This window comes from Meriones unguiculatus, chromosome 1 (genome assembly GCF_030254825.1).
Source record: "Meriones unguiculatus strain TT.TT164.6M chromosome 1, Bangor_MerUng_6.1, whole genome shotgun sequence".
Classification (NCBI taxonomy): domain Eukaryota; kingdom Metazoa; phylum Chordata; class Mammalia; order Rodentia; family Muridae; genus Meriones; species Meriones unguiculatus.
In genome coordinates, this window is record NC_083349.1 from 180,326,994 (window position 1) to 180,352,337 (window position 25,344).

At 54.3% G+C, this 25,344-nt stretch overlaps 1 protein-coding gene across 46 annotated transcripts in view; it reads right to left on the reverse strand.

Annotated features, from left to right (window-relative positions):
• Phldb1 (pleckstrin homology like domain family B member 1) overlaps positions 1-25,344 on the reverse strand; it is a 47,296-nt gene that overhangs the window by 4,908 nt on the left and 17,044 nt on the right. For 8 of the 46 annotated variants that reach the window (XM_060372555.1, XM_060372548.1, XM_060372561.1 and 5 more), the window contains 18 exons: positions 22,546-23,894; positions 19,050-19,331; positions 18,563-18,703; positions 18,341-18,478; positions 15,828-15,956; positions 15,330-15,485; positions 12,830-12,940; positions 12,614-12,703; positions 11,944-12,087; positions 9,723-9,863; positions 8,303-8,443; positions 8,078-8,180; positions 7,609-7,653; positions 6,686-6,980; positions 6,475-6,598; positions 4,310-4,456; positions 2,487-2,603; positions 2,127-2,229 (listed from right to left, as the gene is read on the reverse strand). In XM_060372555.1, the coding sequence (XP_060228538.1) occupies positions 2,127-2,229; positions 2,487-2,603; positions 4,310-4,456; positions 6,475-6,598; positions 6,686-6,980; positions 7,609-7,653; positions 8,078-8,180; positions 8,303-8,443; positions 9,723-9,863; positions 11,944-12,087; positions 12,614-12,703; positions 12,830-12,940; positions 15,330-15,485; positions 15,828-15,956; positions 18,341-18,478; positions 18,563-18,703; positions 19,050-19,331; positions 22,546-23,894 (3,756 nt within the window). Of the gene's footprint in view, positions 1-2,126; positions 2,230-2,486; positions 2,604-4,309; positions 4,457-6,474; positions 6,599-6,685; positions 6,981-7,608; positions 7,654-8,077; positions 8,181-8,302; positions 8,444-9,722; positions 9,864-10,289; positions 10,461-11,943; positions 12,088-12,613; positions 12,704-12,829; positions 12,941-15,329; positions 15,486-15,827; positions 15,957-18,340; positions 18,479-18,562; positions 18,704-19,049; positions 19,332-22,545; positions 23,895-25,344 lie in introns of all 46 variants that reach the window. The other 38 variants (XM_060372585.1, XM_060372662.1, XM_060372665.1 and 35 more) reach the window with 20 other exon arrangements.

Below are 25,344 nucleotides of genomic sequence, written 5' to 3' on the forward strand. Positions count from 1 at the left end.
CCATTGCAGAATAACCGAGTCCTAGGTACTGGCATCCGGCAAGAAATCACAAACTCTTCTGCTGGGAAGCTACCCTGTGGTGAGAAGATTCAGGCGCACAGCCTAGTCGCCTGCCAGCGAGGCTCGGAGCTCAGGAGCACCCCGCCACATCTGAGGGTGTTAAGAAGAGCATGAACGACAGGAGCACATTCAGAGCATCCATCAGGGTCTGGCATGGAACTCGGCACCTGTCGCTACAGCATTACGCTCTGGGCTGACGTGGCACGGCAGGCAGGGGTGACTGCCGGGGTGCTGAGGAGGGCGGGAACCACTCCAGGGAAGGTGGAATGCCTGAAGGGTTCACCCAGGTTAATCTCTGATGGGATTTCCTGTAGAAAGGAGGAGGGTGCCGGTCCAACAGGCAAGCCACACCCAGGTCCTGGTGTAGCCTTACACCCATCTCGACATTTCCTCCTTTGACATAGAAACCTGGCCACCCTCCAGTGGTGTCCCAACCCCCTTCTTCTATCCCTGGAAATAGTAACAGGCTCCTGCCCACACTCTGTCCCGCCCACCTATCCTTGGTCTTGTGCAATCTGGCTTCCGCCTCCTTGCATGGTGGAAAACGTCTCCACAAATCTCAGTCTTGGGAGTCAAATGGCCCTTGGCTGCATCACTCTTGGCCTTCTGGCAACATCCATCATTGCTGGTGACACCTTGGGCTTACAAATGTCTGTTCCCTTGGCCAGCTTCCTTCTCTGTTTCCGCTGCCCGCCTGAACGTGGTCTCCTTTTGTTTCACAGACATGAAGGGAGATCACATTTGCCGAGTGCCAGCCCAGCACCTGGCATGAAGTCAGAGCCAGCTTCCTGCTTCCTGCCCTTCTGCCTCTACTGGTCTCTCTTCCTGCCTCTTCCCCACAAGTGGCTGCCTCTCCCCTCTGCTCTGTCTCGTCGTTGCTGTGAGACCTTGGGCAAAGGCTTTCTGAGCCCCACTTTCCTTATACATAAAGTAGGTGAAAATATAGCGCTTTGGCAAAAGTTAGATGAGCCGCCACATGAAGAGTACCGACCACTCAGGTGTTTGATGGACAGGACCTGAATTGGCTGTGATTATTACACTGAGACATTTAATGAGGGTCTGTCTCTTGGACCTAGCTGGACACACCTCAGCCTCAGCAGGTCTGAAGGACAGCTCCGCTTCCACGCTGACAAGGTCCTTCTCCTGTCCCAGTCTAGCTACACCCAGGCTTCTGTCTCTCCACATCCAGGACCCACAGTGATAGAGGAAGGCTTCCCAAGTGGGTAAAAGTTAAGAGGGGCAAGCAAGACACTGGGCCTGGGCATTCGTGACCAGGAAGCTGTCCCCTTTCCAGGCTCTTGCCAGGACTACTTCCCCCAGCTTTGTAGGTAGTGGGGCTGAGTAACTGGCAGGCAGGTGTGGCACGTTACCCAGCTGAGGCACTTAAGGTCAGTTCAAAGCCCCTCACACCTTTCTTGTCTCTTGGCCAATATGGCCAGCAATGTTCCAGAAAGGCGCACCGTGAAGAAAAGACAACCGGCCCACAATGCACAGCAAATTCATGTTGTGCACAGGACCGCTGTCACTGTTCAGCCTGGCTTTTGCTGACTAGAAAGCCACAGGGCACCTCAAGCTCCAAGTGGGATAGTCCAAAGGTATCTGGGGTGAGGAAGAGGGAGAGCAGGGTGATAGGGTCCCTTTCGTCCAGGAGTCCTTGAAACTTAAGTGATCTCCTTGAAGTCTCTGAGGGAGATCAAGGGGCAGTTCACAGCCCAGATTTTGCACCCTGTCAGAAAACTCACTCACTATATTTACTTTACTCTCTGCTGAGCATCTGCCTTCCTGACTTACGCACCAAGGGAGAAAGTATGGGTGCTTGGTTGTCACCAGAACTTAAAGCAGGGACTGGAGTTTATTAGACGCTCAATACTACAGAATGAATGACTAAATGAACGAACAAATGAATGGATGTGAACCAGGTACTCTACATTTTCAGGGGCAGGATGCCAAAGCCCACCAGAGCCTCTGGCCCTTTGCTGGAAACTTGGCCTCCCTCTAGCTGACCAGCCAACCCAGCTGGTGGGTCCCTGCCCTGATGGGCCCAAGGGTGGCCCGTGGGAACTCACCCACATAATAGGAAAGGGTGCGCTTCAGCCGATCAAAGACAAACCAGCGCTTCTTCCACGATTTAATCTTGCCACCCATCTTGATCAAGTAGCCACGGCAGACCTGATGGGGAGCAACAGTGAGGAGGTACCTGAACATGAAGCTGAGCCTTCCTCACCAAGCAGCTCCTTCAGTCTGGGCCATCGCCTGTGTCTGCATTTGCAGAGGCCATTCCCAGGCCGTATAGAGGTGCTGGGACAGTCCTGACTATGCTGGGACAGTCTGAAGCCAAGTTCCACGGCCCCCAGAGCTGCTTCTGACTATGAGGGGGCCCCTCCCCTTCTTCCCACCCCCTCCTTCTCCCCATGTAGATCTGGTACCTTGCTGCTAAGCACCACATGGAGGCAGGTGTCCACCCCGTGGCCTGACGACTCTATGTGGGTCTTCAAGTCAAAGTCCTCCTTCCGGTTGGGCAGATAGCGTGTAAGAGGTCGCGCCTGGGGAAAAGGCGCAGGGACAGCAGGGTTATTTCTGTTCTCTCCTCATTCCCTTGTTCTTGTTCCTCTGCTTCAGTCCTAAACCTGTCACAACTTCACACCAACCCCTCTTGACTCCTGTGGTGGTCACTGGCATCACAGGACCTGCGACCAGGGTGGAGGCCTAGCATGCCTGTGCTGGCTCATCTAGGCCCAGGCAAGATGCTACTCAGCTCCTTGCCTCAGTTCTGCCGCCTATGACCATGACATAGTCATGGCTGTCTTCTTGCCCACTCCTGCCTTGTGGACAGAATGAACGAAAGCGGCCAGATGTGAACGTGTCCTGGGAAAACAAGGCCGTGGGAGAGCCCCGCTCTAGGGGTGGGATACAGTTCGGCAGATGCGCACCTCCTCACAGTCTCAAGGCCCTGGGTTCCATCCTCAGTATCAAAAGACAAACAGAGCTGGCAGGATGGCTCAGTGGGTAGAGGAGCCCGCTGCCAAGCCGGATAACCTCAATTTGATTCCTGGGACTCACATGGTAGGTGACAATCTCACAAATTGTTCTCTGACCTCTGCACGCACACCGACCCCCTCCCATACACGAAATACATAATGCAATTAAAGAGATAAGAGAGGCAGAGGAACCTCTCTTTTAAAAAGATAAATAAATAAATGAATAAAACAGAGATCTGCTCGGACTCTGTTCGGGCTACAGTCTTCTAGCTTTCCTATGTGTAATACAATGACTACAAACCAGACAAACACTAAGGTCTATGCCATCGCCATTACTAACGAGAATTAGCCACTAACTGGAGTATTTCTCTACTCTCACTTTTCCAGAAAAACCTTGAAATGTCACCTACCCTTACAATGTCACAAGTTACTTTAAGACAAAATGTACAACTTGCAAAGAGAGGCAAAGATGGTTTGACCCTGTTCCCTCTCATTCCAGGCCCGAGCCTCAAAGATGGATGCTAGAGAAGAAGTCTGAGGCGTGTCGGGAGCTGGGACAGAAAAGAGGAACGAGGCTTCTGATAAAGATTAGATCACTAAAGCAAAAAGAAAACTCCAGAGCTCCTGATGGTTTTTCATTATTTTAATTTTTGTGTATCAGTGTACATAGGTACACTGCCGTACATAGGTGTACCACACAGGGACATGTCCAAATAGGCCAGGGGGGGCACCAGGGTCCCCTAGAAATAGAGCTACAGCTGGTTGTGAGCCACTTTATGGTGTGCTGGGAACTGAACCTGGGTCCTCTGTAGAAATAGTAAATGCACTTAACAATTCAGCCATTTCTCCAGCCCCACTGGCAGGTTCTTGCCTTTCTTTCTAATTATGTTTTTGTTTTTTGAGACAGGGCTTCACTATGTGTGTGCGCCTCTCTCTCCATATATATATTTGTAGTGTTTGTCTTTATATTTATATTTGTAGATGTTTTTCTTTAGACCCTATCTGATTCTGGAGATATATATATATGTGGCCTGCCACAGCTTCACATCCCAGCCACCCCAATAAACACACACCACACACACACACACACACACACACACACACTTCAACAAACCCTAGTGGGTCTGTTTTTTGTGGCCACAGAGTTCCAGGTAGAATTCCATCTGTGCTAAGCCCACAGCAATCTTTTCTGGAGAACAGACAGTCCAGCAGAGGGGCCTGGGATCTCCCGCCTCTTTCATACCCCTCATCATCCAGCCCCACTGACCCACCTGGGAAAACTGTTTCTCTCGAAGCTTGACTTCCTTCTCCACCAACTGCTGCCTGCGGGCGCTCTCACTCTGCAGCCTCCGTTCCACTTGCTCCCGCCTCCGCCGTTCCTCCTCCAGGGCCTGCCTCCGGAGCTCCATCTCCCGCTCCTGCCCACAAGGCCAGGGGTCAGTGCCCTCAAGTCCGGCCAGAGCTGCAGAGGCACTAACCCTGGACAATGGCCTGGCTGAGTGAGCAAGTCTTCACAGGCCACCATCTCCCAGGTTCTCCCAGGTCACAGCTCCATGGGTCGCAACCCAACAAAATCCCTTATGCTTTTGAAACCTCAGCTATGTCATTAGAAAAATGGGCTTCAACACACCTCCTTCTGGGAGTGGGTAAAAATTCAAAGAGGTCAGATACACCATCACATTCCAGCACAAAAATAGCACACAGTAAAGCGAGGGTCTTGTGTGACTTTCTTTTGAGACAGGGTCTCATGGAACTCTGGCTGGCCTAGAACTCTCTATGTAGACCAGGCTGGCCTCTCAGAGATCCTCCCACCTTGGCCTCCCAAGTGCTGGGATTAGAAGTGTGCAATACCACACCCAGTTATAATTTAGAAAGAAATTATTGTATTTTTATTTGTGTATGTGTGTGTTCCAAGCATGTACACAGAGGCTAAAAGAGGGTGTCAGATCCCTTGGACCTAGAGTCATAGTTATTTGTGACGTGGGTGCTAGGAAGCAAACTGTGGTCTTGTCAAAGAAAGACAAGCCCTCTTCACTGCTGAACCATCTCTCCCGCCCCAGGCTCTCATAACTATGTGAACTCCTAGAACATGCACTATTTAGCCACTCACTGTTCTTGACAACTGGTACATACAGTTCTTTCCCAATTCCTGACTTAATAAGGTTCTTTAAAACTCTACATGTAAGATTTATTGTTGAATTTTAAACTTAATAGGCAAAAATATTTAGAGATTAAGGTCACAACTGAACTCTATGTTTTGTTTTTGTTTTTTCAAGACAGGGTTTCTCTGTGTGGCCTTGGCTGTCGTGAATTTGCTTTGCAGACCAGGCTGGCTCAAACTCAGAGATCTGCCTGCCTCTGACTCTCGGAATGCTGGGATTATAGGTGTGTGACACAGCGCCCGGATAACTTTGTGTGTCCTAATCAGTATAGACCTCTGCACTATTTTTTTTTTTTTTTTTGTTACAGCTCAAAACTTAGCCTATCTCCTGCTTTCTCTCCAGGAGAGGCTTACCAATTTCTCTTAATTTGTGTAAATAACACAGAGACATCCTTTTTAGCTGGTCCTCCATCCATATGGTCAGTCCTTCACTTGTTTTAGCTCCTGTAATCCCTGGGTTCCAGTTTCTCAATCAAGAGATTGACAGGGTTTTTATTGTTGTTTAGTTGTTGGTTTTGGGTTTTCTGAGACAGAGTTTCTCTGTGTAGCCCTGGCTGTCCTGGAACTCGCTCTGTACATAGGCTGGCCTCGAACTCGCATCTGATTGCTTCTGCCTTCCAAGCTCTAGCATCAAAGTTGTGCATCACCATACCTGATCGATATACATGCTATTTGTTTGTTTGTTTGTTTGTTTGTTTAAAGGCATTGCTTGACCTCAGAAGTTTGAGGCTAGCAAGACCTCTATTTCAGGAAGGAAGGAAGAAAGAAAGGAAGGAAGGAAGGAAGGAGGAAAGGAAAGAGGAAGGGAATTAAAATGCAACGATAGAACACCTTCTGCACCTCTCTTTAACCTGCCACCTAGGCACCGATTTCCTCTGCCTGCCTGTGCCCAGGATAGGGCCTTAGCCACCCCTCAGATTCCCCCAGCTTACACCTCTGCCCTGGTTTAGATACCTGCCTTTTACTTATTTTTTTTTTCCTCTACCTCAACCCCCACTTTTTGTTTTCCTGACTATTCCTAAGTAGAATGTCCCCCAACTTAGGTTCCCACAAGGTCCATAGAATTCGGCATGAGACCGGAGCTCCCCTAGCAGGAAACCTGTGCTTAGGAAAGGTGACAACTACCCTGTGTTCTACAGGGTTGGGACGCTGCAGCCTGCCCAAGCCTCCCATGCCACCTTGAGAAATGCAAACTTTCCCTGCATAGTTAAGGCGGGTGGAAGGGCCTTCGGTACGGCGCAGGCACTGGAGGGCGGAGGGCAGCTCCGTGCTCACCACCTGCTGCCTCCTGGCTCCAGTCAGCCTCACCCTGGACTCCATGAGCCGGCTCTTCTCTGCGTGAGCTTCCTTTAGCATCTTCTCCATTTCCTCAATCTTGCCCATGTCCAGGCCACTGGCACTGGGAAGGGAAGGGGAAGAGAGGGCGTGTCAAGCGAGCTCAGGGGTATATGGCTGAGGCAGAGGGCTGGCTGGAGGGAGGAGGCACCTGGACATGTTGTCGGGGGAGCAGGCTGAGTTGCCTCCTGTGGAGATGCTGGTCTCCATGCTGTCTGAGCTCTCCAGGCTCAGGGTGTCGTAGGCGTGTTCGCCCTCCTCTCCACGCTCCCTCCCAGCTGGCAGGTGGTGCAGGATGGAATGGTGCATGAGTGCGGGGAAGCCAGAGGGGCCTGCCGGAAAGGGTGCTGCACCATGCAAGGCATCCCACTGGCACTGAGCCTCTGCCGCTGCTTTCTGCTTCAGCTCGGCCAGGCGCCGCCGCTGCCCCTCAATCACCTGGTGCCCTGCAGGAGGGACAGTGGCAGTCAAAGCGAGTTCCTCACTCTCCGGGGGGGGGGGGGGCCACTGGCGCCTCACACACAGAGAGAGGAGGCAAGCAGGGAGAGGCTAACAGAGCAGCCCCTGCCCCACCGCTTCCTCGAAGTTCCCACAGCTCCGGACTGCGGCCCGCCAACTGTGCGGTTGTGCAGGCCAGCGTCCGCAGTCTGACTTCAGGCCTCTCTCTGCATCCTGAGCATATATACGCAGGGCACCAGAACTGCCCTAGCCGTGCCCAGGCAGCATGCCAGTCAGCTGTTCCAGCTCTCAACGGAGGACTGTACAGACGAGCGGGCACATGCATCCGGCTTGTCTGCTGGGGAGGGAGGCAGGGAGCCAGTGGGAACCCTTGGAGGGCGCAGGTCCCCAGCAATGCAGAAGCGAGCACAGCCAGAGCAGGGGAGAGGGCAAAGAGACCGGGAAGCAGAGCTGAGGGCAACAGGGAGGTTAAGCTGGGAGGGAAGCCAGTCAGGCACTCCAGCCCAGCAAGGCCCGGGGGTATGCCGGCAGGCAGCAAAGCCTGGCAGAACACACCATGCTCACGTCAGGGCAGGGGATGCCTGGCCAAAGCAATATCCTGAACCAGTGCTCTACCTGCTGGGTCGTCAGGTGGGAGGGGCTCGGCAGGAGGTAAGTCGGCTGGTGTGGGGGGGCCCAGGGTAGAGGGTGCAGGAGAGAGACACAGAGGGGATAAGAGGAGAGAGAGGTACAGACATGGGCTTTCAAAACAACCGAAACACACACAGGCACAGGACTCCTGCCCAAAGAGCCAGTGTCTCAGGAAACCATTTCTAAAGGTCACTATCACATCCTCCCCCACTGCTTCCAACAGTCTACTGCACTTGGTCTTCTTACTGGATGGGCTCTCTACGATGTCACAGGCCCTCAGACCCTTTATCCTGTCCTGGGGTCTTCTGAAAACTCCCAGGGAAGTCTATGAGATCTAAATCCTTTCTGCTCTTGTCCAGATCCCAATGACAGGAAACCTCTCCTGTGAGAGGGCCGAGCATGCGTGAGCTGACAGGATTGGAGGTAGGGGCAGGCTGGCACTACAGCCACTTACCCTTCTGCTGCAGGGCCAGCTGGCGCTTGGTCTCAATGTCCTGCAGCGTGGCTGCCAGGTTGCGAGGCAGGCTACTGGTGCCATTCTGAGCGAGCAGAACACTCTGGGAGGGGGGGTTGGTGGAGGTAGGCATGCTAGTATTGGGGCTCAGCAGACCCCACCCACACTCCCAGCCACTCCCCAGCATGGCTATCTCCAACCCCACCACCACATATGTCCTCAGACCTTTGGGGATGGGCTACGGCCCAGGGTAGCCACGCTGAGCTGTGAAGAAGAGGACGAGGAGCCTGAGGAGGAGGGGAGAGGGCCGCTACGGGTCCGGGGCAGAGGGCTGGCTGCCTCACCATCCATCTTGGAGCGGTAAACCTGGAGGTGAAAGACACTGCCTGGTGATCCCCCAGTTCCCCGCTGGCTGCCACTTTGTACCACCTAACCCAGCTGTGATCCAAGGTATTACCCTGGCACAGGGCCTCTGAGACCTTCTGTCTCCAGCAGACAACAGTTGAGCGTCCTGAGCCAGAGCAGTGGGCAGATGCTATTGGCAACTGCCAAGCCTCCTTTCCTGGGCCTTTCCTCCCAGAGCTAATCTCCAGCCCAACCCTGGATCTGATCCATTCAAGAAGTCAGTGTCAGCTGTTCAGAGCTAGGCAGGAGACTAAGCGGAGGCCAGGCTCCTAGTCCCAACTCTGCCATTCACAGGCTGCGTGGCCTTGAGCCACACAGCTCCCCAGCCTGCACCTGGGCTTTCTCATCTGTAAAGGAAAGGGCAGAGCGAGATTAAGTAAACGCCAAACTCCCTCGCATTGCCGACATGCGGTGAATCTGCTCTTTGGAGTCAGGAGCTCTGAGTCTCCACACTGCTTCCTAGCTGCGTGGCTTAGGTAAGACCACTTTATCCTCCTCTATGCCTCAGCCTTTCATCTGTACACGGAAAGCTAACACCATCTACCTCAAAGGCCTGTGGTGGGGATTCAGTGCCTCAAAACTTGTCAAAGTCTCCAGCCAGAGGTAGCTCATGCATTAGTTGAATCAAAATCCTCCCAGAGGGACCACAGGATGTTAGCTGAGGCCACAGCCTCAGAGGGTACAGCTCCTTCATTGAAGAACTAATTTTGAAGGTGGAATTATAGGGTCTACGGCACGTCAGTGGAGGAAAATTTGGTGGCAGCTTGCCTCCCACAGCTGGTAGACTGCTGGACCCTCACATATGACGGTCACGCAGGTAACTCTCCAGGGCTGTCCCTTCAGAGAACCTGTACTCTTTTCCGCCTCCACATCACCCCTGGGGAAGACCAGGAGAGGAAAACACCAGCAGCTTCCCTAGGTCACACTAGTCCTGCCTGCAACAGGCCCAAGGGCATGTCAAGCCCCCAGTCTGAGTAAGCAACTCTGGGAAAAACAAAACACAAAAAAAAACCCCACTTTATTATTTTGGCCAGTCAATCCTGACCGCCTTGGACTCGGGTGCTGAGCCACCAGAAGCACAAAGTGCCAGGATGGCAAGCTGGTTGCCCAAGGAAAGGCCCTTGCTGCCCTCTCTGGGCCGACCCCATGACCCCAGATGTACATTGTGCCTGACAGATTGGCGGCAGATGCTCAGAGCATACAGGAACGGGACCTGGGGAAGACAGGCAGTGCCAGTTACCTGCAGCTGACGGGAAGCTTTGGCAGGCAGAGGTGGGGGAGAGGAGCGAGGGGAGGCTGCAGCAAGGCCAGTCCCCAACCCGGCCATCAGCTCCTGGTACCACTGCTCTAAGTCTACAGCAGGGGGCAGCAGCTTCTCCATCTGGAGGGGCAGGGGGGAGGCGGGGAGGGAAAGGAAGGGCCAAGACAGGAGGGGAGAGATAGGCAAAAGAGAAAGAAGACAAGGAAGGGAAGGGAAAGGGAGGCCACGTCAGGGAAATGGGAAGGAAGGTTTGAGGGAGGGAGGGGGGAAGGAGGGAAGGAGGAAGGAGGGAGAGCATAAGAAGAAGGAAGAGAAAAACAGTGAGACAACAGTTGCACTGATTGTGCTAAGAGCAAAGAGAAACTCAGGCTCAAGTTCCAGAGTATAGCCTTATGCTATGTCAGCAGCCAGGCAGCCAGCACCTGCAGTTATCAGGCATAGCCCTAGGCCCTCCGCTGGCTTAGAACACAGAGGCCAGTGGGCAGGGGCCATACACAGCCACACCAGCTGTGGAATGGGGTTGGCAAGGACACACAGACCACCAACCTTAGATGAGTGCGTGATGAAAGCGAAGGAAGAAGAGGGCAGCGTGGGAGGAAGACAGGTGATGGGAACCAGGTCCTGGGAGGCAGAAGCCCAGGAAGGCAGGCCTGGTGAAGGGGTTGGGGGCATGGGTGAGGTGCCCCATATCACTTTTAGCTGCTCAAGCGTCACGTACTTGAGAGAAGGACAGCCACAGGAGGGAATACAAACGGTTAATTGGAGTAGAACCCCAGAGATGGTCCTGACCACTAGCAAGGGGAAGGGTAGGAGCACAGAGGGAGACTAACCCCAGGGAAGAGAGCCAGCCTCCCCTCACCAAGATGCTCTCCCTGGAGATCAGGAGGCAGGGTTTGTCCCTCCCAGGCATTAGGTGCTGAGGAGTGCTCCCAAGGTCCCATGGAAGAAAGGGAACCACGTTTCGTCCTCGACAATGGCAAGTAAAGACCCTGTTTGCCCCTGGACCCCACCCAGGCTGAGAGACAATTGAAGCCCCTGGGCATAGGTGGGCACACACTGTGGCTGATACCTCGCTGTCAGGCAGGGACTGGGGGGGCCTGCCGCGGCAGGTAGCAGAAGCATAGGGGTCGAAGCAAGAGTACAGCTGGAGAACCTGAGCCAGGCTCACATACTCCTAGGGTGCCCAGGGGGATGGGACAGAGAAGAAATTAACAATTTCAACCAAGAATTTGACACCCCACACTCCATGCCAGGCTAGTGTCGATGCAGAGTCTAGAGTGGAGTTGGGTACCCAGTAGCCAACTATGGCCACAGTGGCTGTGGGGAAAGTGAACTTGAAAGAGGCAGGCAGAACTGAAAATGCAAGGCACCATTCAACCTCTCCTTTGGAGACTAAAATAGCACTTAGTGGCTGCCCTGAGGAGAACCAACGTGACCATCCGTGGACTGGCCCCGAGCTGAGGAAGCCCAGAGAAGGCCTTCCAAAAGCCCAATCAAAGTGGGACCCAGATCCTAGACCCCATCTGCCTCTATCACACTGGGCATCCCCGGCTGGATACAAGCATGCAGCATTAAGCACTCATCACAGCACTGCCCAGGAAGTGGAATGGTCCCCAGGGGATAATCATCAGGGCAGGGGAGTGGAGATGCCACTTGGGCCTGAGCAAGAAAAGCTCTGAGAAACAGGCCTGGCCTTAGCGGAGAGCCACTTCTGTCCCAGCATAAAAATGGGCCCACGGTTCAGGGTAAGTACTTGGAAAGATGTCAGCCCACTTCACTGGAGGTTAGAGCACAGGGACTATGAGTCTCCATCGCACATCCTTAAGCCCTGAGTTATCTGGGTGCTAGTCACCCACACTGAGCTTCAGGCAAAGATCTCTAGGCTGTCTACCCAGGGTGCTCAATCTAGCCGGAGTCAGACTATCCTTTGGGCTCAAAGACAAGATGGACCAGAGAGTTCGGCGTGTTGTGAACAATGGAGAATGACATGCAGATCACATGCAAATTAAAATGCAAATCAATGCGATTATTTTGCGCCAGCTGCCTACACACTCCGAATGACATGATGGTGCACTCTCAAACAACTGCAGGCCAACTGATATGCCACATGCCCTTTGAGCCCTCCCTGGGAAGAGCTGGAGGCAGAGCGGACACGCGGACAGGCATCAGCAAAGCAGAGCGTATATTCAGCTGAGGTTACCTCTTGTGCTTTGGGACAGAGCTGAGTGGAAACAGGAGGGGTTAAAGGGACAGAGGAGGCCCCAGCCTGAGAAGACCTTGGGGACGGGCACAGAGCCTTGGTCTCCTGCCCCATCTCTGAGGACTCGGAGATGAGAAGCTGAGCCTACAAGAGGACACATGTTGAGAGGAGCTTCACCCCTAATGCTCAGCTCAGCTCAACCATCCTGCCCCAGACTGAATTGCCTGGGCAATGAAACAGTGGAGAGGAAAGAAAGGTCAGGAAACCAGGCACATCACGACTGGACTTCCCACACCAGATGTAAAGATCTGGGAAAGAACCATTCAATCAAGGCCCACCTACTTCTAAGCTGAAAGTCTCGCTCTAGACTGACATCCAGGAGTTCCAGGGTAAGGAGCCCTAGAGCCCTCTATCCCATTCAAGGCAGGTCCACCCAGTCCTGCATCTTATTAAATTCTGAGCTCTCCATCACCCCACCTAGGGCCCCTGGGCCTCTCATATATACTCAGCCAAAAGGCTGGTGGCTGTAGAGGGTTAAAGGTCAGCCTCCAGGGCCATCCTCTTCAAATCTTTCCAGTTCAGAAGGCCCCTTACTCGACCACCCACGATGAAGGTGCCACGCCATGCTCTAAGAGGAGACTCTCAGGGACCCACCCCCCAGCCACAGTACCTCTTTGAGGGTCGAGGTGGTCTTCGGAAAAGGCCTGCCTCCGGTGAGCGAATGATACCTCCTCTCCAGCACAGTCAACCTCTCCTTCTCCTGGAGCCCCGAACGGCAGGATCAGAGACATGGCGGGGTCGGAGACAAGGGAGCAAGAGTGAGGTAGGAACCCTGCACTCATCCTCCTCGCCCACTCCCAGCCCTTCAGGAACCAAGGCCGGCTACCTTTTGGAGTAGCTGTAGGACAGCATTCTTCTCCCGGGCCAGACGCTCTGACTCCTGCACTGCCTGAGCCCGGATCTGCCCAGCCTGACTGTCCAGTACAGCTAGACGCTCCTGAGGAAACAGGATGAAATCAGGCCCTAGAGGGATATCACTCAGCCCACAGCCTGACTGCTTCTCCGGTCCAGAGACCCAGGATGCTGTGAAGGCAACTGCCACACTCTCCTACTTGGCCTCAACTCACCCCAGGAGAATTCTGGCTAACCAGGTCAGTTCCTTCTCGTGTTCTTCCCTTGTGTCATCAGGCACGATGAAACCAATTTCCCTAGCCTCTGTTCCCTCACCCCATAGCCAATGACTAACCCCAACAGGGCTCAGCACAGCACCTGGCTCAATAATCATGTGCTAAAGGAAAATGGAAATATTTTGAGAGGAGAAGATGAGAGCTAGGCAAAATATGTTGGCTCGATCTCAGATAGTCTTCAACCATCACTCTTAGGAGCAGCACAGGAGAGGGAAACACGAAGAAGGGAACTATCCTAAACCTGGGAGTCAGCCCACGCAGAAACGGAAGCGGCACCCAGGAATCCTCACAGCAGCAGCCGCCACTTACTCGGAACGTAGGAGAACTTGCAGGTGCCGCTGAATGGTTTTAATCTGTTACTTCATCTAACCTTATGCAGCAGGTGCCTTTTTGCCTGTTTTAGAGATGAGAACACTGGCATGTTTAGGAGCTAAGAGTTTCTGGGTAGTCAGTGGTACATTTCTAGTCCTGCTAGAAAGAGACCTGTAGGATCCCAAGGCCATCGTCCTCAACCACTCTGAACCATAGTAGAGAGATAGAGTGCTCCAGGGAAGACAGAGCCTGAGGGGACTCAGCAGGGACAAGGCCTGGACAAAGCTCACACACACACACACACACACACACACACACACACACACCAGGTGTTAGGGTCTGGTCTGGTCTCCCAGGGCCCCAGGGCTGGGCACAAAGAGAAGAGACACAGTCCCTAGACTTGATCCCTCCAGGACCTCCAAGGTATGGGTCAGCGCACCTTGGGCTCCCAGCTGCACCCTCCAGGCGAAGAGGAAGAACAGTGAAGAGGTGCCAACCCACCTTGCATGTGGCACAGCAGAAAAATGAAGCCTGGTGTGCCTGGGATCCCACCCCGACTCTGAAGCTTATAATGCTGGAAGGCTGTGTGCAAAACAGCTAGTTTCTGAGCCCCAGTTACTCATCTATAAAATGAGGCAATACCCTAAGACCAGCATGAGACACCCCAAGGGAAGGTCCTAGCAGGGATTCTGCCGCATGAGCCTGGGAAACATTAGTTTTCTTCCACTCCTAAACATACTTATTTCCTTTCCTTTACCTGTATTTGTGTGCCTGAGTGTATGTCTGTGTACCATGTGTGTACAGGAGCCAGTGAGGGTTAGAAAAGATGTCGGATCCCCTAGACCAGGGTTAGAGACGATTGTAAACCACCATGTGGGTGACAGGAATCTAATGTGGGTCCTCTGGAAAAGCAGCCAGTGCTCTTAGCTTCTGAGCCATCTCTCCCATCCCCAAAGGTGCATTTTTACAGCAAAACAGCTCAGGGAGGAAAACAAGGGATCTGGATTTATGACAACGAGTGGCTCCCTCTTGCCACCAAACCCCAGGCTGTCCAGCAAGCCCCAATCTCACATCTGGACCCCATTCCCTAGATCTCACCGTCCTCACCTTCCACACTTTAGCCAGGAAACTGCCCATGAACGTCACATGGGCCTTTGACATGGGTATCAGCCACAGACTCTGGCATCCCCTAGGACACCTCCCTAGCCCTTTCCTGTAACACATGTCCCTCTCTGTGTTACAGTCCATGCCGGGTGTGGCTGAGACCACAGCTGGAGCAAATCAGAACTGACCAGGGACAAGGCTCCATCTTCTAACTTTGCATACAGTCATGGCTGAGCTGGAGCAAAGCAGGCCCTCAAGCGGATTCCTACATCAGGTAGGTAGGCTAGCATCCAGATCTTAGGTCTCTGTGTGCATCCCAGCACTTCCCACAGCTCTAGAAGGCGGAGGACAGGGAAGGAGATATAGCTGAACGACAGGTATGTGCTTAGCATACAGAAGGCCCTGGGCTTGATCTCCAACAACGTAAGGAGACATTCAAGGGCACCTCAGCTAGTCGCCTCCTCCATCTCTACTCTCTTTCCCTGGACAAACCACTGGCAGCTCCCCATGTGTGCCAATTCCACTTTTCCTTGAGAGACGGTGGACAGGCAGGGTTTAGTAATGCTAGCTATCTTTGCTGAGTCCTGTTCACCATCATATTCTATTCTGCCTTCCATATTAGTTTCACGACAGCCCTACAGTTCTCATTTTCACTGATAGTCACTAGGAAAAGGAGACACAAAAAAGATGCCGTTAATTTTTATACGTCACAGGCCGTGAGTCAATTTCAGGTCACCAGCCTCTAGGCTGCATCAGGGCTGTAGGGGAGTGAGCCGTGCACACCTTCCTCTGGGTTACGCTGCGCAGCAGCTCAGCCTTGCTCCGCAGCAGCCCCTGGCCGGCCAGCTCCCGCTCCTCCTCCACGCGACTCTCCCGCTCCAGCTGCTGGAACTCCAGGTCCTCAAAGAGCTTTGTCTCAGTCTCTAGAGCGTCCGCCTCCTTCAACGACATGACATCGGGGTTGGGTGGCAGACACTCTCAAAACCACTCTGGGCCAGGAAGGCCAGGCCACAGAGCCGTAAGTTTTGGGGGGCTGGACCCGGGGAAACTGGGGACGGAACCAGCCCCACTGCCCAACTCCCTCTGCTCATTTGGCTGAGCCCTTTTTCACGGACACCGCGGTCTGGAGCGCTGGATCCCCACCCAACTTTGCCGGTCCCTGCGCCGACCCTGGTGTGCGGCAGGTACTGCAGGGGCCAGGCGGTCCTGTCCCACCGCTCTCCTGTCTTCAGTCTGGGCGGTGGCCCACGGGGGCCGGGGGAGGGGGCTGTTGGAACTGACCCTTCTCAGCTGCTCCTGTAACTGTTCCCGCACTGACTCGGGGCAGTTATCGAGCTGCGTCTGGAGCTCGGCGTAGAGCGCCTGGCGGGCCTCCAGGTGCCTCCGTCCTGCGGCCAGCTCCGCCCTCTCCTGGTCGGCGGGAGGGGAGGGAGGCGGGGCACAGGGGAGAGAGAACACACACTCCTCAACTCCGGCCCGGCGCGGCGGTGCGGGGGGCGGGGGCGGGCACTGGGGTACACCGGGAGGTGGGGGCAAGCACCGAGACGGAGGAGAGCAGGAGAGGAAGGAGGGCACGTGGGAGGCGAGAAGCAAGGAGCAGAGGTGTAAGACGGGACTGAGGCAGGGGAGGGTGTAACAAAGGCAGAGGTGTGGGGGTAGGGTGGAAATGTTGGTCCCTTTAGTAATGTTTAGGTGGGTCCTAAGACAGGACCTTCCGTTTCCGCCCCGAACCAAAGTCAAAGCTGATGCAACACGGCAAGAAAAGAGCCTCGAACTTGATCACTGTCCCGAGACCAAAATTTAACCCTGGGGGAAATGGGAGTGATTGGAAGGGTTAAATCCAAGAGTGAAGAGTCAATGAGGAGCTGAAGACGTTAAGAGTTACAGCGGTGCAGCCGGGGGACCCCAGCCCAACCCCCATGGCTTCCCTCCCCTCCTGCCCAGGGTGGGGGTGGGGTGCCAGCAAAGCAGGCTGAACTTCAGTAGGGATGAGGGTTGCAATTAGTTCGGCCCGTTGCCATGGCAATAGGAGCCCCAGGAGTGGATACAGGGAGGAGGTGGATGGCTCTGTCTGGGGCGAGATGACACCTCTGAGGGCGGAAAGGGGGACGAGGGGAGGAGTTGGTGAGTCACCCCTCCGAAGGACAGGCAGAGGAGAAACTATGATTACTGATTCCAAAGCCAGAGTGGGGCCATGGGCTGGAAGCTGGGAGGGAAAGTCAAGAGAACCTTCCCACACTACCACCATCATCATCATCACCATCACCACCACCACTACCACTTTCACCATCACACCTCAACCACCTGGACCGGAAGGAAGGCAAAATCCAGACCTCTGGGCAATCTCTATTAAATGAGGCTAGCCAGGTTGCTTGTGGAACGCCTTATGCCAAAGGAATATACCCCTAGGCTGCACCTGGCCAGTCCTGACGTCTGCCTTTAAATTATCCTGTGTTCTAGGGGGTCTCCAAGAGTAGAGGGAGGGAAAGGACCATCTGAATCCAGAGACACAAGGATGGGTAGCCACTCAGTGGGCAGAAAGGCCCTGTCCAAGCCCTCCAAGGCTGTGCCCACATCTGGATCTCCTTATCACTCAGCTCCTGCTGGCTCCGCAGAAGGGACAAATAGCTCACTCTACCTCAAATCCCTGCCCTTTAGGAAGCTGCCAAAATTCTCCAGGCAGCAGCCCAGACCAGTCCAGTAGGAGGCGCTGTTTGGGCAGGGCAACTCTTTGGCCATGCGCACCTCTGTCCACCACCCCCCACCCCAGACATGCTTGAGAACCCTTATATCCCTCCTTCCAGTGTTCCACTAAGCAAAATTTAGCTGTGCCTTCCTGCCAGTTGCTTTCTGATAATGGGGTCCCACACCAAGAAAAGGAGGAACGTTAAAGGGGAGAGCCCAGGGGCACGAAGGCACCCATGGAGTTAGTAAAGCTGGCATGACTCAGCCCTGCCTGGGTGGCCTGGCAGTTAGGGCATGCGGAGAGCCCAGGACATTGATTAGAGGGGGCGTTAGTGCAGGCCTGGTCGGCAAGCATAGGGTTAATCCGGCACAGAATCTGGGAGTGTGGTTTTGGGGGCCAGAGCCAAAGCTCCATTAAAAAAAAAGGGGGGGGGAGCAATGAAATTTTAAGATCCTCAAAATTAAGACCAAAATGAAGATAGCTCTCAAAAATAATCCAGAAGGAAAATTAAACGTCTTAGAAAAATAGTGTCAAATCCAGAAACAGATGAACCCTCTCCACTTCAGAACTTTTGGCACGCCGTTGGGTATCTTGGACATGGCTGGCATAACCCCTGTGGGACAGAGCAGCCCCTGAATACTGGCACGAAATCTGAAAGGGGCAAGGGCAGAGCTGGGACCATCTGGGATGGGAGGCTGCAGATCCTGATGATAGGAAACAGAGGCCTGTGGGCCATCTCCCAAAGACCACATCCTAAGCACTGAGGCATGCTTGAGAGAGGTTTCTCCTCAGGGTGGGTTCCAAACCTGAACCATATCCCCCACCCCAACAGCACCAGTCCTTCAGGCTGTGCTCACTGCCCACGAGAGGGCTTTGGCACTTCCTAGAAGAACCTTGCAGGCTCCAGAATGGCAGGCACCCAGGCAACCAGAGGTAGCACAGAGATCTAGATAAATAAGACCCCAGACACCAGCCCAGCCCCTGGCAGTACCGTCCAAGCTTGTACCTTCCACAGAGAACAAGGACCCCTGTCCCTGGAGGGCTACAGAGACCACTTGGCGTGCAGGATGGATGCTGAGGGTGCCACTGGTAGTCAGGTTAGGGTTACCTTGTCCCTCTCCTTCTGGATGCCTGCGTCCAAGGCCACCAGCTTCTCCTGCAGCTGGTCCACCGCCCTTTGTTCTTTCTGCAGCAGGGCTCGCTCAGCCTCCCTCTCCCCCTGCAGCAGGGCCCTCTCCATTTCAGCCTAGACACAGACACCAAGCTCCTCAGGGCAGGGAACTCAGGGCGGCGCCCACCCCAGGGCCTGCATTTCTCCCATCCGCCTCACCTCTCGGGCTGCCTCCTGCAGCTGCTGCTCCAGCTCCTTCACTCGGGCCTTCAGCTGTTCCACACGCCCCAGAACCTGAGCCCTCTCCTCTTCCACAGCCAGCACCTCTCCCTGGAGCTTCGTGCCAGGAGCATCTTCGTGCTGAAGGGGAAGAGAGTGCCCGTGGAAGAAGACTAGATAGAACCTTCCAGATCAGATCACACATTTCCTCGGAGCACTTGTAAGGGTTAACTAGACTAAAACAAGAGGCTACTTTCTTCCAATCCAGGCAGCTCTGCTATAGGGAAAAGATTTACCAGAGTGCCAAGGTTGGGTGGGGACCTAAGGAAAAACAGGTTGTAAAGCACATTTATAGCTTGGGAAAGTCATAGTCACCTCCTTTCCCTCCTCACACCCCCAGTTCTTCACTTCCGGCCTCATTCAAACCTTGATCCTTTCACTATCCCTTCACCACATCAGCCCTGGCTCCGCCCCCTGGTCCCCTTACCTCCTGCTGGGTGCTCTCTGTGCTGCTGCACTCTTCTTTGAGATTTTCCTCATCAGAGCGCTCCATGCTCTCCCACAGGCGCTGTGAGGCACCTCCACACTCCTCACCACTCCTTCCGGGGACCACTATGGCTCCTGCCAAGCCTCTCGAGGGCCTCCTGCCTGCCAATGCCAGGGCTGCAGTGGCCTCTCCAATACTGGGCAGTTCCCCAGCCTCAGGCCCCGAGTCAGCTCGGCTGTACTCGGCACACAGGTTCAGGATGGTCTCCAGGCGTTGGCGTTCCTGGGGACAATGGACAGGGCAAGTATGAGGAGCAGAAATCTGAGAGCCAGTGTGGCTTGAGCCAGGGTGTGTTGAACCCTGGGGACTCTGGGCTCAGCATCATGAGGATAGCCTCAACCTTAAGATCTATGGGAAGCTAGGTGTGGTGGCTGAAGCTTTAATCCCAGCACTCTGGAGGCAGAGAGTGGCAGATCTCAAAATCTGAGGCCAGCCTGCTCTACACAGTGAGATTCAGGACAGTCAGCAAAAGACTACACAGTGAGACCATGTCTTTAAACAACAAAACAAAACTGTGGGAGGCAGAGGGAAAGAGGGTTCCTCACAAGTGGGCAAGAGGATGTGGCCATATGCCACCTGTCCATGTGGCTGGCCCCTCCCATCTTCCTGTTTACTTTCCCTTTCTATTCTATCCTAGGATGAGACCTCTTCATAGTCACACAGAGACACATCCCAACACACATGGGAACATGCAGGGGTAGGCAGCCTAAAGACCATAACGAAGCCAGGCGTGGTGGCGCATTCCTTTAATCCCAGCACTCAGGAGGTAGAGGCAGGGGGATCTCTGTGAGTTCAAGGCCAGCAAGGTCTACAGTGCAAGTTGCCAGCCAGCCAGGACTACACAGAGAAGGCCTGTCTTCAAAAACCAAAAGCCCATGAGACACAGGGCTGTCTAGGTGATCATGTTGACACCAGTACATCCATAGGCACAAGGGCCCACAGATACACTGGTTCTGTCACACAGGCACACAGAGACAGTCCACGTGCCCTGGGAGGTACATGAGCATTAACAGGTAGGTACCCACAAAGACGCCAGCCCTGACACGCACACACGCAGCGATAAACACAGTCTGCAGACAGCTGGGTGGGCACCTGCAGACAGACGGGGCTGGAAAGGAGGCCACGGGCCGCAGGACCTCACCGTCCAGACAGAGAGGAAAGGCAGAAAGGACACTGTCTTTCCAGTCCCACCTTGGCTCCAAGTCACCTACGGCAACATAAACTAGCCAGGTGCAAGCAAGTTCTCCATGGCCTGCCAATCTAGTCTCTCACTGTAAATCCTGACACAGACATGGCCACTTCTCAGGTGCCTAGGACGTAAGGGAACTATGGCCATCACGTTCCTGGTCTCTGTTCTACTCACCCATTTCTAACACCCGAGCCCTGACTTTCAAACCCAGAGCTTATAGTGCCTTCTGGGGTCTCTGACGTTGAGTCTCTCTCGCCACCTACATTTTGGTCTCAACTTCCCATCCCACAACACTTACCCAGTTTCCTTCCTGCTGCTTGCCCAGTTCTGTGGCGAAAAATCCAGGAACCAAGCCTCAGCACCCAGGAGGTTGGGCCAATGCCTCACCCCCGCCCTAGGACCCAGATAAGCAGCTTGGCTAAGGTGGGAGGGGCAGGGTGCGGGCGGCCTCCAACTTAAAGTGGCAGGTGGGGCAGGTCAGGGCTAGTGGTGAGGTGTGAACCTGTTTGGGGGGTTAGGGGTGGGGAGGTTGGGCCCAGCACTGACTATGCCAGGCTTATCTTCTCTCCCAGGATGAGGATCTAGGGTCACCAAAGCTCAACAGTGATGAGAAGATGTAATAAAAAAAAAAAAAAAGACCAGGGATTCTGGCAAGTATACTGCCCCACACCCTCACCCCAAACTGACTGCTCTCCTCCCAGATTCTTCAGACAAATGTCCTCCTCAAACCAATTCCAGGGTACCCGAATTCCCCAAAACCCTGGGCTTCTGCTTTCAAGGCGAGGAAGGGAGAATCCATGTTCTTGTATTTTGGCTTCATATACACAGCAGCAAATGTCCCTGGAGCTCCCTATGCTATTTGGGGGAATCCCAGCCCCCTCCCAGCTCAGATGCCATCTCTAGGACAGCTGCCCAGAACCACACCCAGACTCAGCAGCACCCACATTTATGCATGCAGACACATACAATCACGGAGGCAGGCCAGGGGGGCTGCCCACCCTGTTTTTGTCTCTTCTTCAGTACCATACTCTTAGAAAAAACCCACCTGGGCCAGAGTCAGTGGGTCACGCCCATCTGTAGATGCCAAAGAGAAGCAAGAAAGGGGGACCAGGATTTTCCTAAAGAACAAGACACTTGCTGTGTAAACCTGATGACCTGAGCTTGGTCCCTAGAACCCATGCAAAGGTGAAAGGACAGAATGACCCCACAAAAATTGTCCTCTGGCCTCCACACTCTTTGTGGCATGAGCCTCCATCAACACACACACACACACACACACACACACTAAATACTTTAAAAGAAGAAGCCTCTTCCTCCCCCACAGTCCAGGCACGGTGATACATGTGCGTAATCTAGTACTCAGGAGGCAATAGAAAGATCATGAATTCAAGCTCAATCTGGGCCACACAGCAAGCCTGCAGCCACACTGGATTACAGTGAAACCCTGTTTCATAGAACCAAAAAAAAAAAAAAAAAAAAAAAAAGAGGAGGCGAGAAAAATAATTCTAGGGCTGGGGGTACAGCTCAACAGGAGAATGCTGCCCTGACAGGCCAAAGGTCCTAGGTTCGGTGTCTACACCATAAACAGAAAAGGCAGAATTAATGTTCCTCTTTGGGCCTCAGCCTCAAAACTTGCTTTTCAAACTTTGGGATGCGAGGCTTCATCGTAAAATACTGTGCTCTGGTAAGCAATGTGAACCTAACTCACATACCAAAACAAATGATCTGCCACAGAATAAAAAGACAATCAGCAAAAATTTGAAACAAAGCCTCAGGACTTTGGAAGACGGCTCTGTTGGTAAAGCTCTTGAGGATTTAAGTTCGGTCTTCCAGTAACTCCAGTGCAGGGGAAGGCAGGGACAGATGATCCCTGGGACTTGCTGGCCAGCCAGTTCAGCTAAATTGGAATGCTGCAGGTTCAATTTGAGACTGTCTCAAAAGAATAAAGTGAAGAGCAATTGAGGAAAACACTATCCACGAATCTCTGGCCTACACTGAGACACACAACTGCACATGTGTGCACACACACATACAAAAATAAATAAAAATTTAAAAAGCCTTAGAGATTTCAAAGAAGGTTCCTCTTCAGGGCACCAGCATCATGGGATACTGGTCACGTATCCTGATGGTTTATCCCGAAGACGCCCAGGCTCTGTACGTGGCCCCTCCCCCTCGGCCAGCTGGCCTGCCCACACCCTGGCGGAGATGCTGCCTTGGGCAGCAGCAGCCTCCCTGGCATTGGCTCACCAGCCTCTCCATCTCCTGCTCCCGGAGCCGTTCTTGGCGCTGCCGTCGGTGATACTCCAGGAGATCTTCCTCATTGTCACTGATCTCCGTGATGCTATTTTTCCTCTCCCTTGGCATGGGCACCCGCAAGTCCCCACTGGAAAGCTTCCTCTGAGCACGGGGGCTCTGACGAGGTGAGGCCCCGGTAAGAGAGCCCAGACTGTAGGCTGGGCTCAGCCTGCCACTGAAGCTGCCCTTTCGAGGTGCCAGGGACTCCCCGAATGTGGGCGAGGGACTCCGAGTCCTGCGGCCCCGTGCTCCTAGAGTAAGGGAGAAGTCCTCCGGAGAAGCACCATGGGCTGCCCAGCGCCGGGGCCGGGGACTCTCTGCTACTTCCCTGCTTAGCTTGGGATCTGGGGTAGTCCGGGCTGGCAGGGGGGACAGAGCCCTTCGAGACAGAGATGGACTCAAAGGGGGGAGTTCTCGCATACTGTCCAGGCCCCGCCGGCCCAGGTGGGGACTCTCAGGAGGCTGGAGGGTACGAGTAGCTGACCCATCTGAAAAGGTTCGTCCCACCAGCTGTCGGGAGGGGCTGGTCGTCAGCACCCGCTCTGTGCTTGGGGCCTCACGGAAAGGACTGGGAGGACGGTCCTGGAGTGTGCCAATCTTGCTGCGCGGAGCGGGGACCGGAGGCTGGAATTTGGGGCTGCCAGGAATACTGGTGGGTTGGCTGCGGGCACCGGAAGATGGATATTCACTCAGGCTGATGGCCACCACAGGCAACTGTCCACCTAGCCGGGGGCTCTCAGTGGTTCTGCGGGCCTCAGCCAAGACTGTGGCTGCAGGACTGTCTGTCAGAAGACCCCGGAGACCAGGGCTGGGAGGTCTCTCATGACTCCCTTTTCTGCCCATCCGGGGACTTTCAGAGGAGCGGGCACCACTTGGGCGAGACTGTGGGGGTTGCAGAGCCAAATGGTAGCTAGAGGAACGTGCAGGCACCAGGGGGGGCACAGAAGGTCCTGGCTCCTGCCCACTGGGTGAGTGGCTGGCACAGCTTCCACTGCTGGCTGGTGAGGAAAGTGGAGAGAAGGCTGGAGAGGTGTTCTCATAGCTGGAGCCCACAGACATGGCACCAGGGCTGGTTGCTGGGGACAACAGGTAGCGCCCGCCATTAGCCATTGGTGACAGCGGGGATGTGGCGGCAGGCTTCTTGCCAGCAGCTCCCGGCTCCTCTAGCACCAGTGAGTCCATGATTTCCTGCAGGTCCTTTTCAATAGAGCTCACCAGGGAACTGTGACTGCCACAGGCTGAAGGTCCCCGGGTCGCAGGCTGTGCCGTGTGGTTCCCGTTGACCAGGCTCTCTGATTCAGCTGAGGGGAAATGCAAAGAGGCCTCAAGCTCCGGCTTTTGGCTTTAGGGAGATGCATACATGTGTAATCAAGAAAGTACCACACAACCAAATCCTAGGGCAACGGGGCCAGGTTGGTTCTGGAGAAGGAGCCAGGAGAGCTGAGTTCTGGCGCCACCCACCTCTGCCACTGACCTGTTCTGCAACCTAGGCCAAACCCTCTTGCCCCGAGCTCCCCTCCTATAAAAGATGATAGGCAGGGCCTCCCTGGCTCTAACACAGCATGACTCAGGACGGAGTCAGCAACAACACCAGCTACTTTCTTCTAAGTCCAGCTGTCTTCAACTCACCCCAACAATACAGTCCTCCCTGCCTTGGTTTCCCCAAATTCCTGTGCCACTCTCTGGGGGAAGAGCAAGCAGGCACACAGCAAAAGAGATGTGGACCCACTGTAGAGGTGGCCAGAAGTTCCAAGGTTTCTTAGTCTAAGAACACACCAGAGCCTCTCAGTACAACAGTCAGAGGCTGGGGCTGGGGCTGGGGCTCCAGGGCTGATGAGCGGTGAATGTGGTACCAGCTTCTTCAATGCAACATGGGAAAAGGATCTGCTAATGGCTCGTGCCTGGAAGCCTGGCTGAAGAGCCTCCAGGTACAGCCCAGTGTCTCCAATTATTCCATTAAGCCACACCAGCAAGAGGTGGCTTTCGCCTGGCCCTAGCCCTCGTTAACCAACCAGGAGTTTACAATCCTCAAACCCAAACAACTAAAGGAGCGACATGACCAGACAGGGTTAGGGGCAAAGAGAGCACTCCCCCCCGGGGGACTGAACGACATAGGTGCAGGGAGTGAAGAAAAGAATGGGTTTGCAAGATGGCGTTTGGGTCTAAAACTAGTCAGAGGGGGCCCCGTGTATTCTCAGTGACCATGTGCCATTCCTGAAGTCCCCAGATTACGTAGGTGACTAATAACCATCCCGTCAAGTGACCCTGCCACAGAATCAGCATGGGACCCTCCAGCCCCACAGCCATCCGAATGCCACCACAGAGCCTGGGTGGCACGCACACTGCTAGCCTCCCCATCTGCACCCCACCCCCTGGGCAGCCGGCTGAGGGGCCTGTGTTGATTCCTAGAACAATCACCAAGTCTCTTCTATGGATCAATAATTCGCACACGAGCTGCAGCTGCGCTCTGAGTCATCGGTCAGCATGGCATGGCCTGAGGGTTAAGTAGTGCCTCGGGACATGATCACCAGCAGGTGGGACCCCTCAGAGGCTACTAAGGGTTCATCGTAAGACTCAGGTCCCCTCACGTGAGGCACTCTGGCGACGATTCAAGAGGGCCAGTGTGCCAGACACCGAGGGGCATCCTCCGAGGCAGTAAGGTTCCAGGCTACAGAACCCTGACTATTCCCCCAAGGCACAGGACTTCCCAGTCTGAGCCAAGTATCACTGCCTTGGATCTTTTCCAGTAGC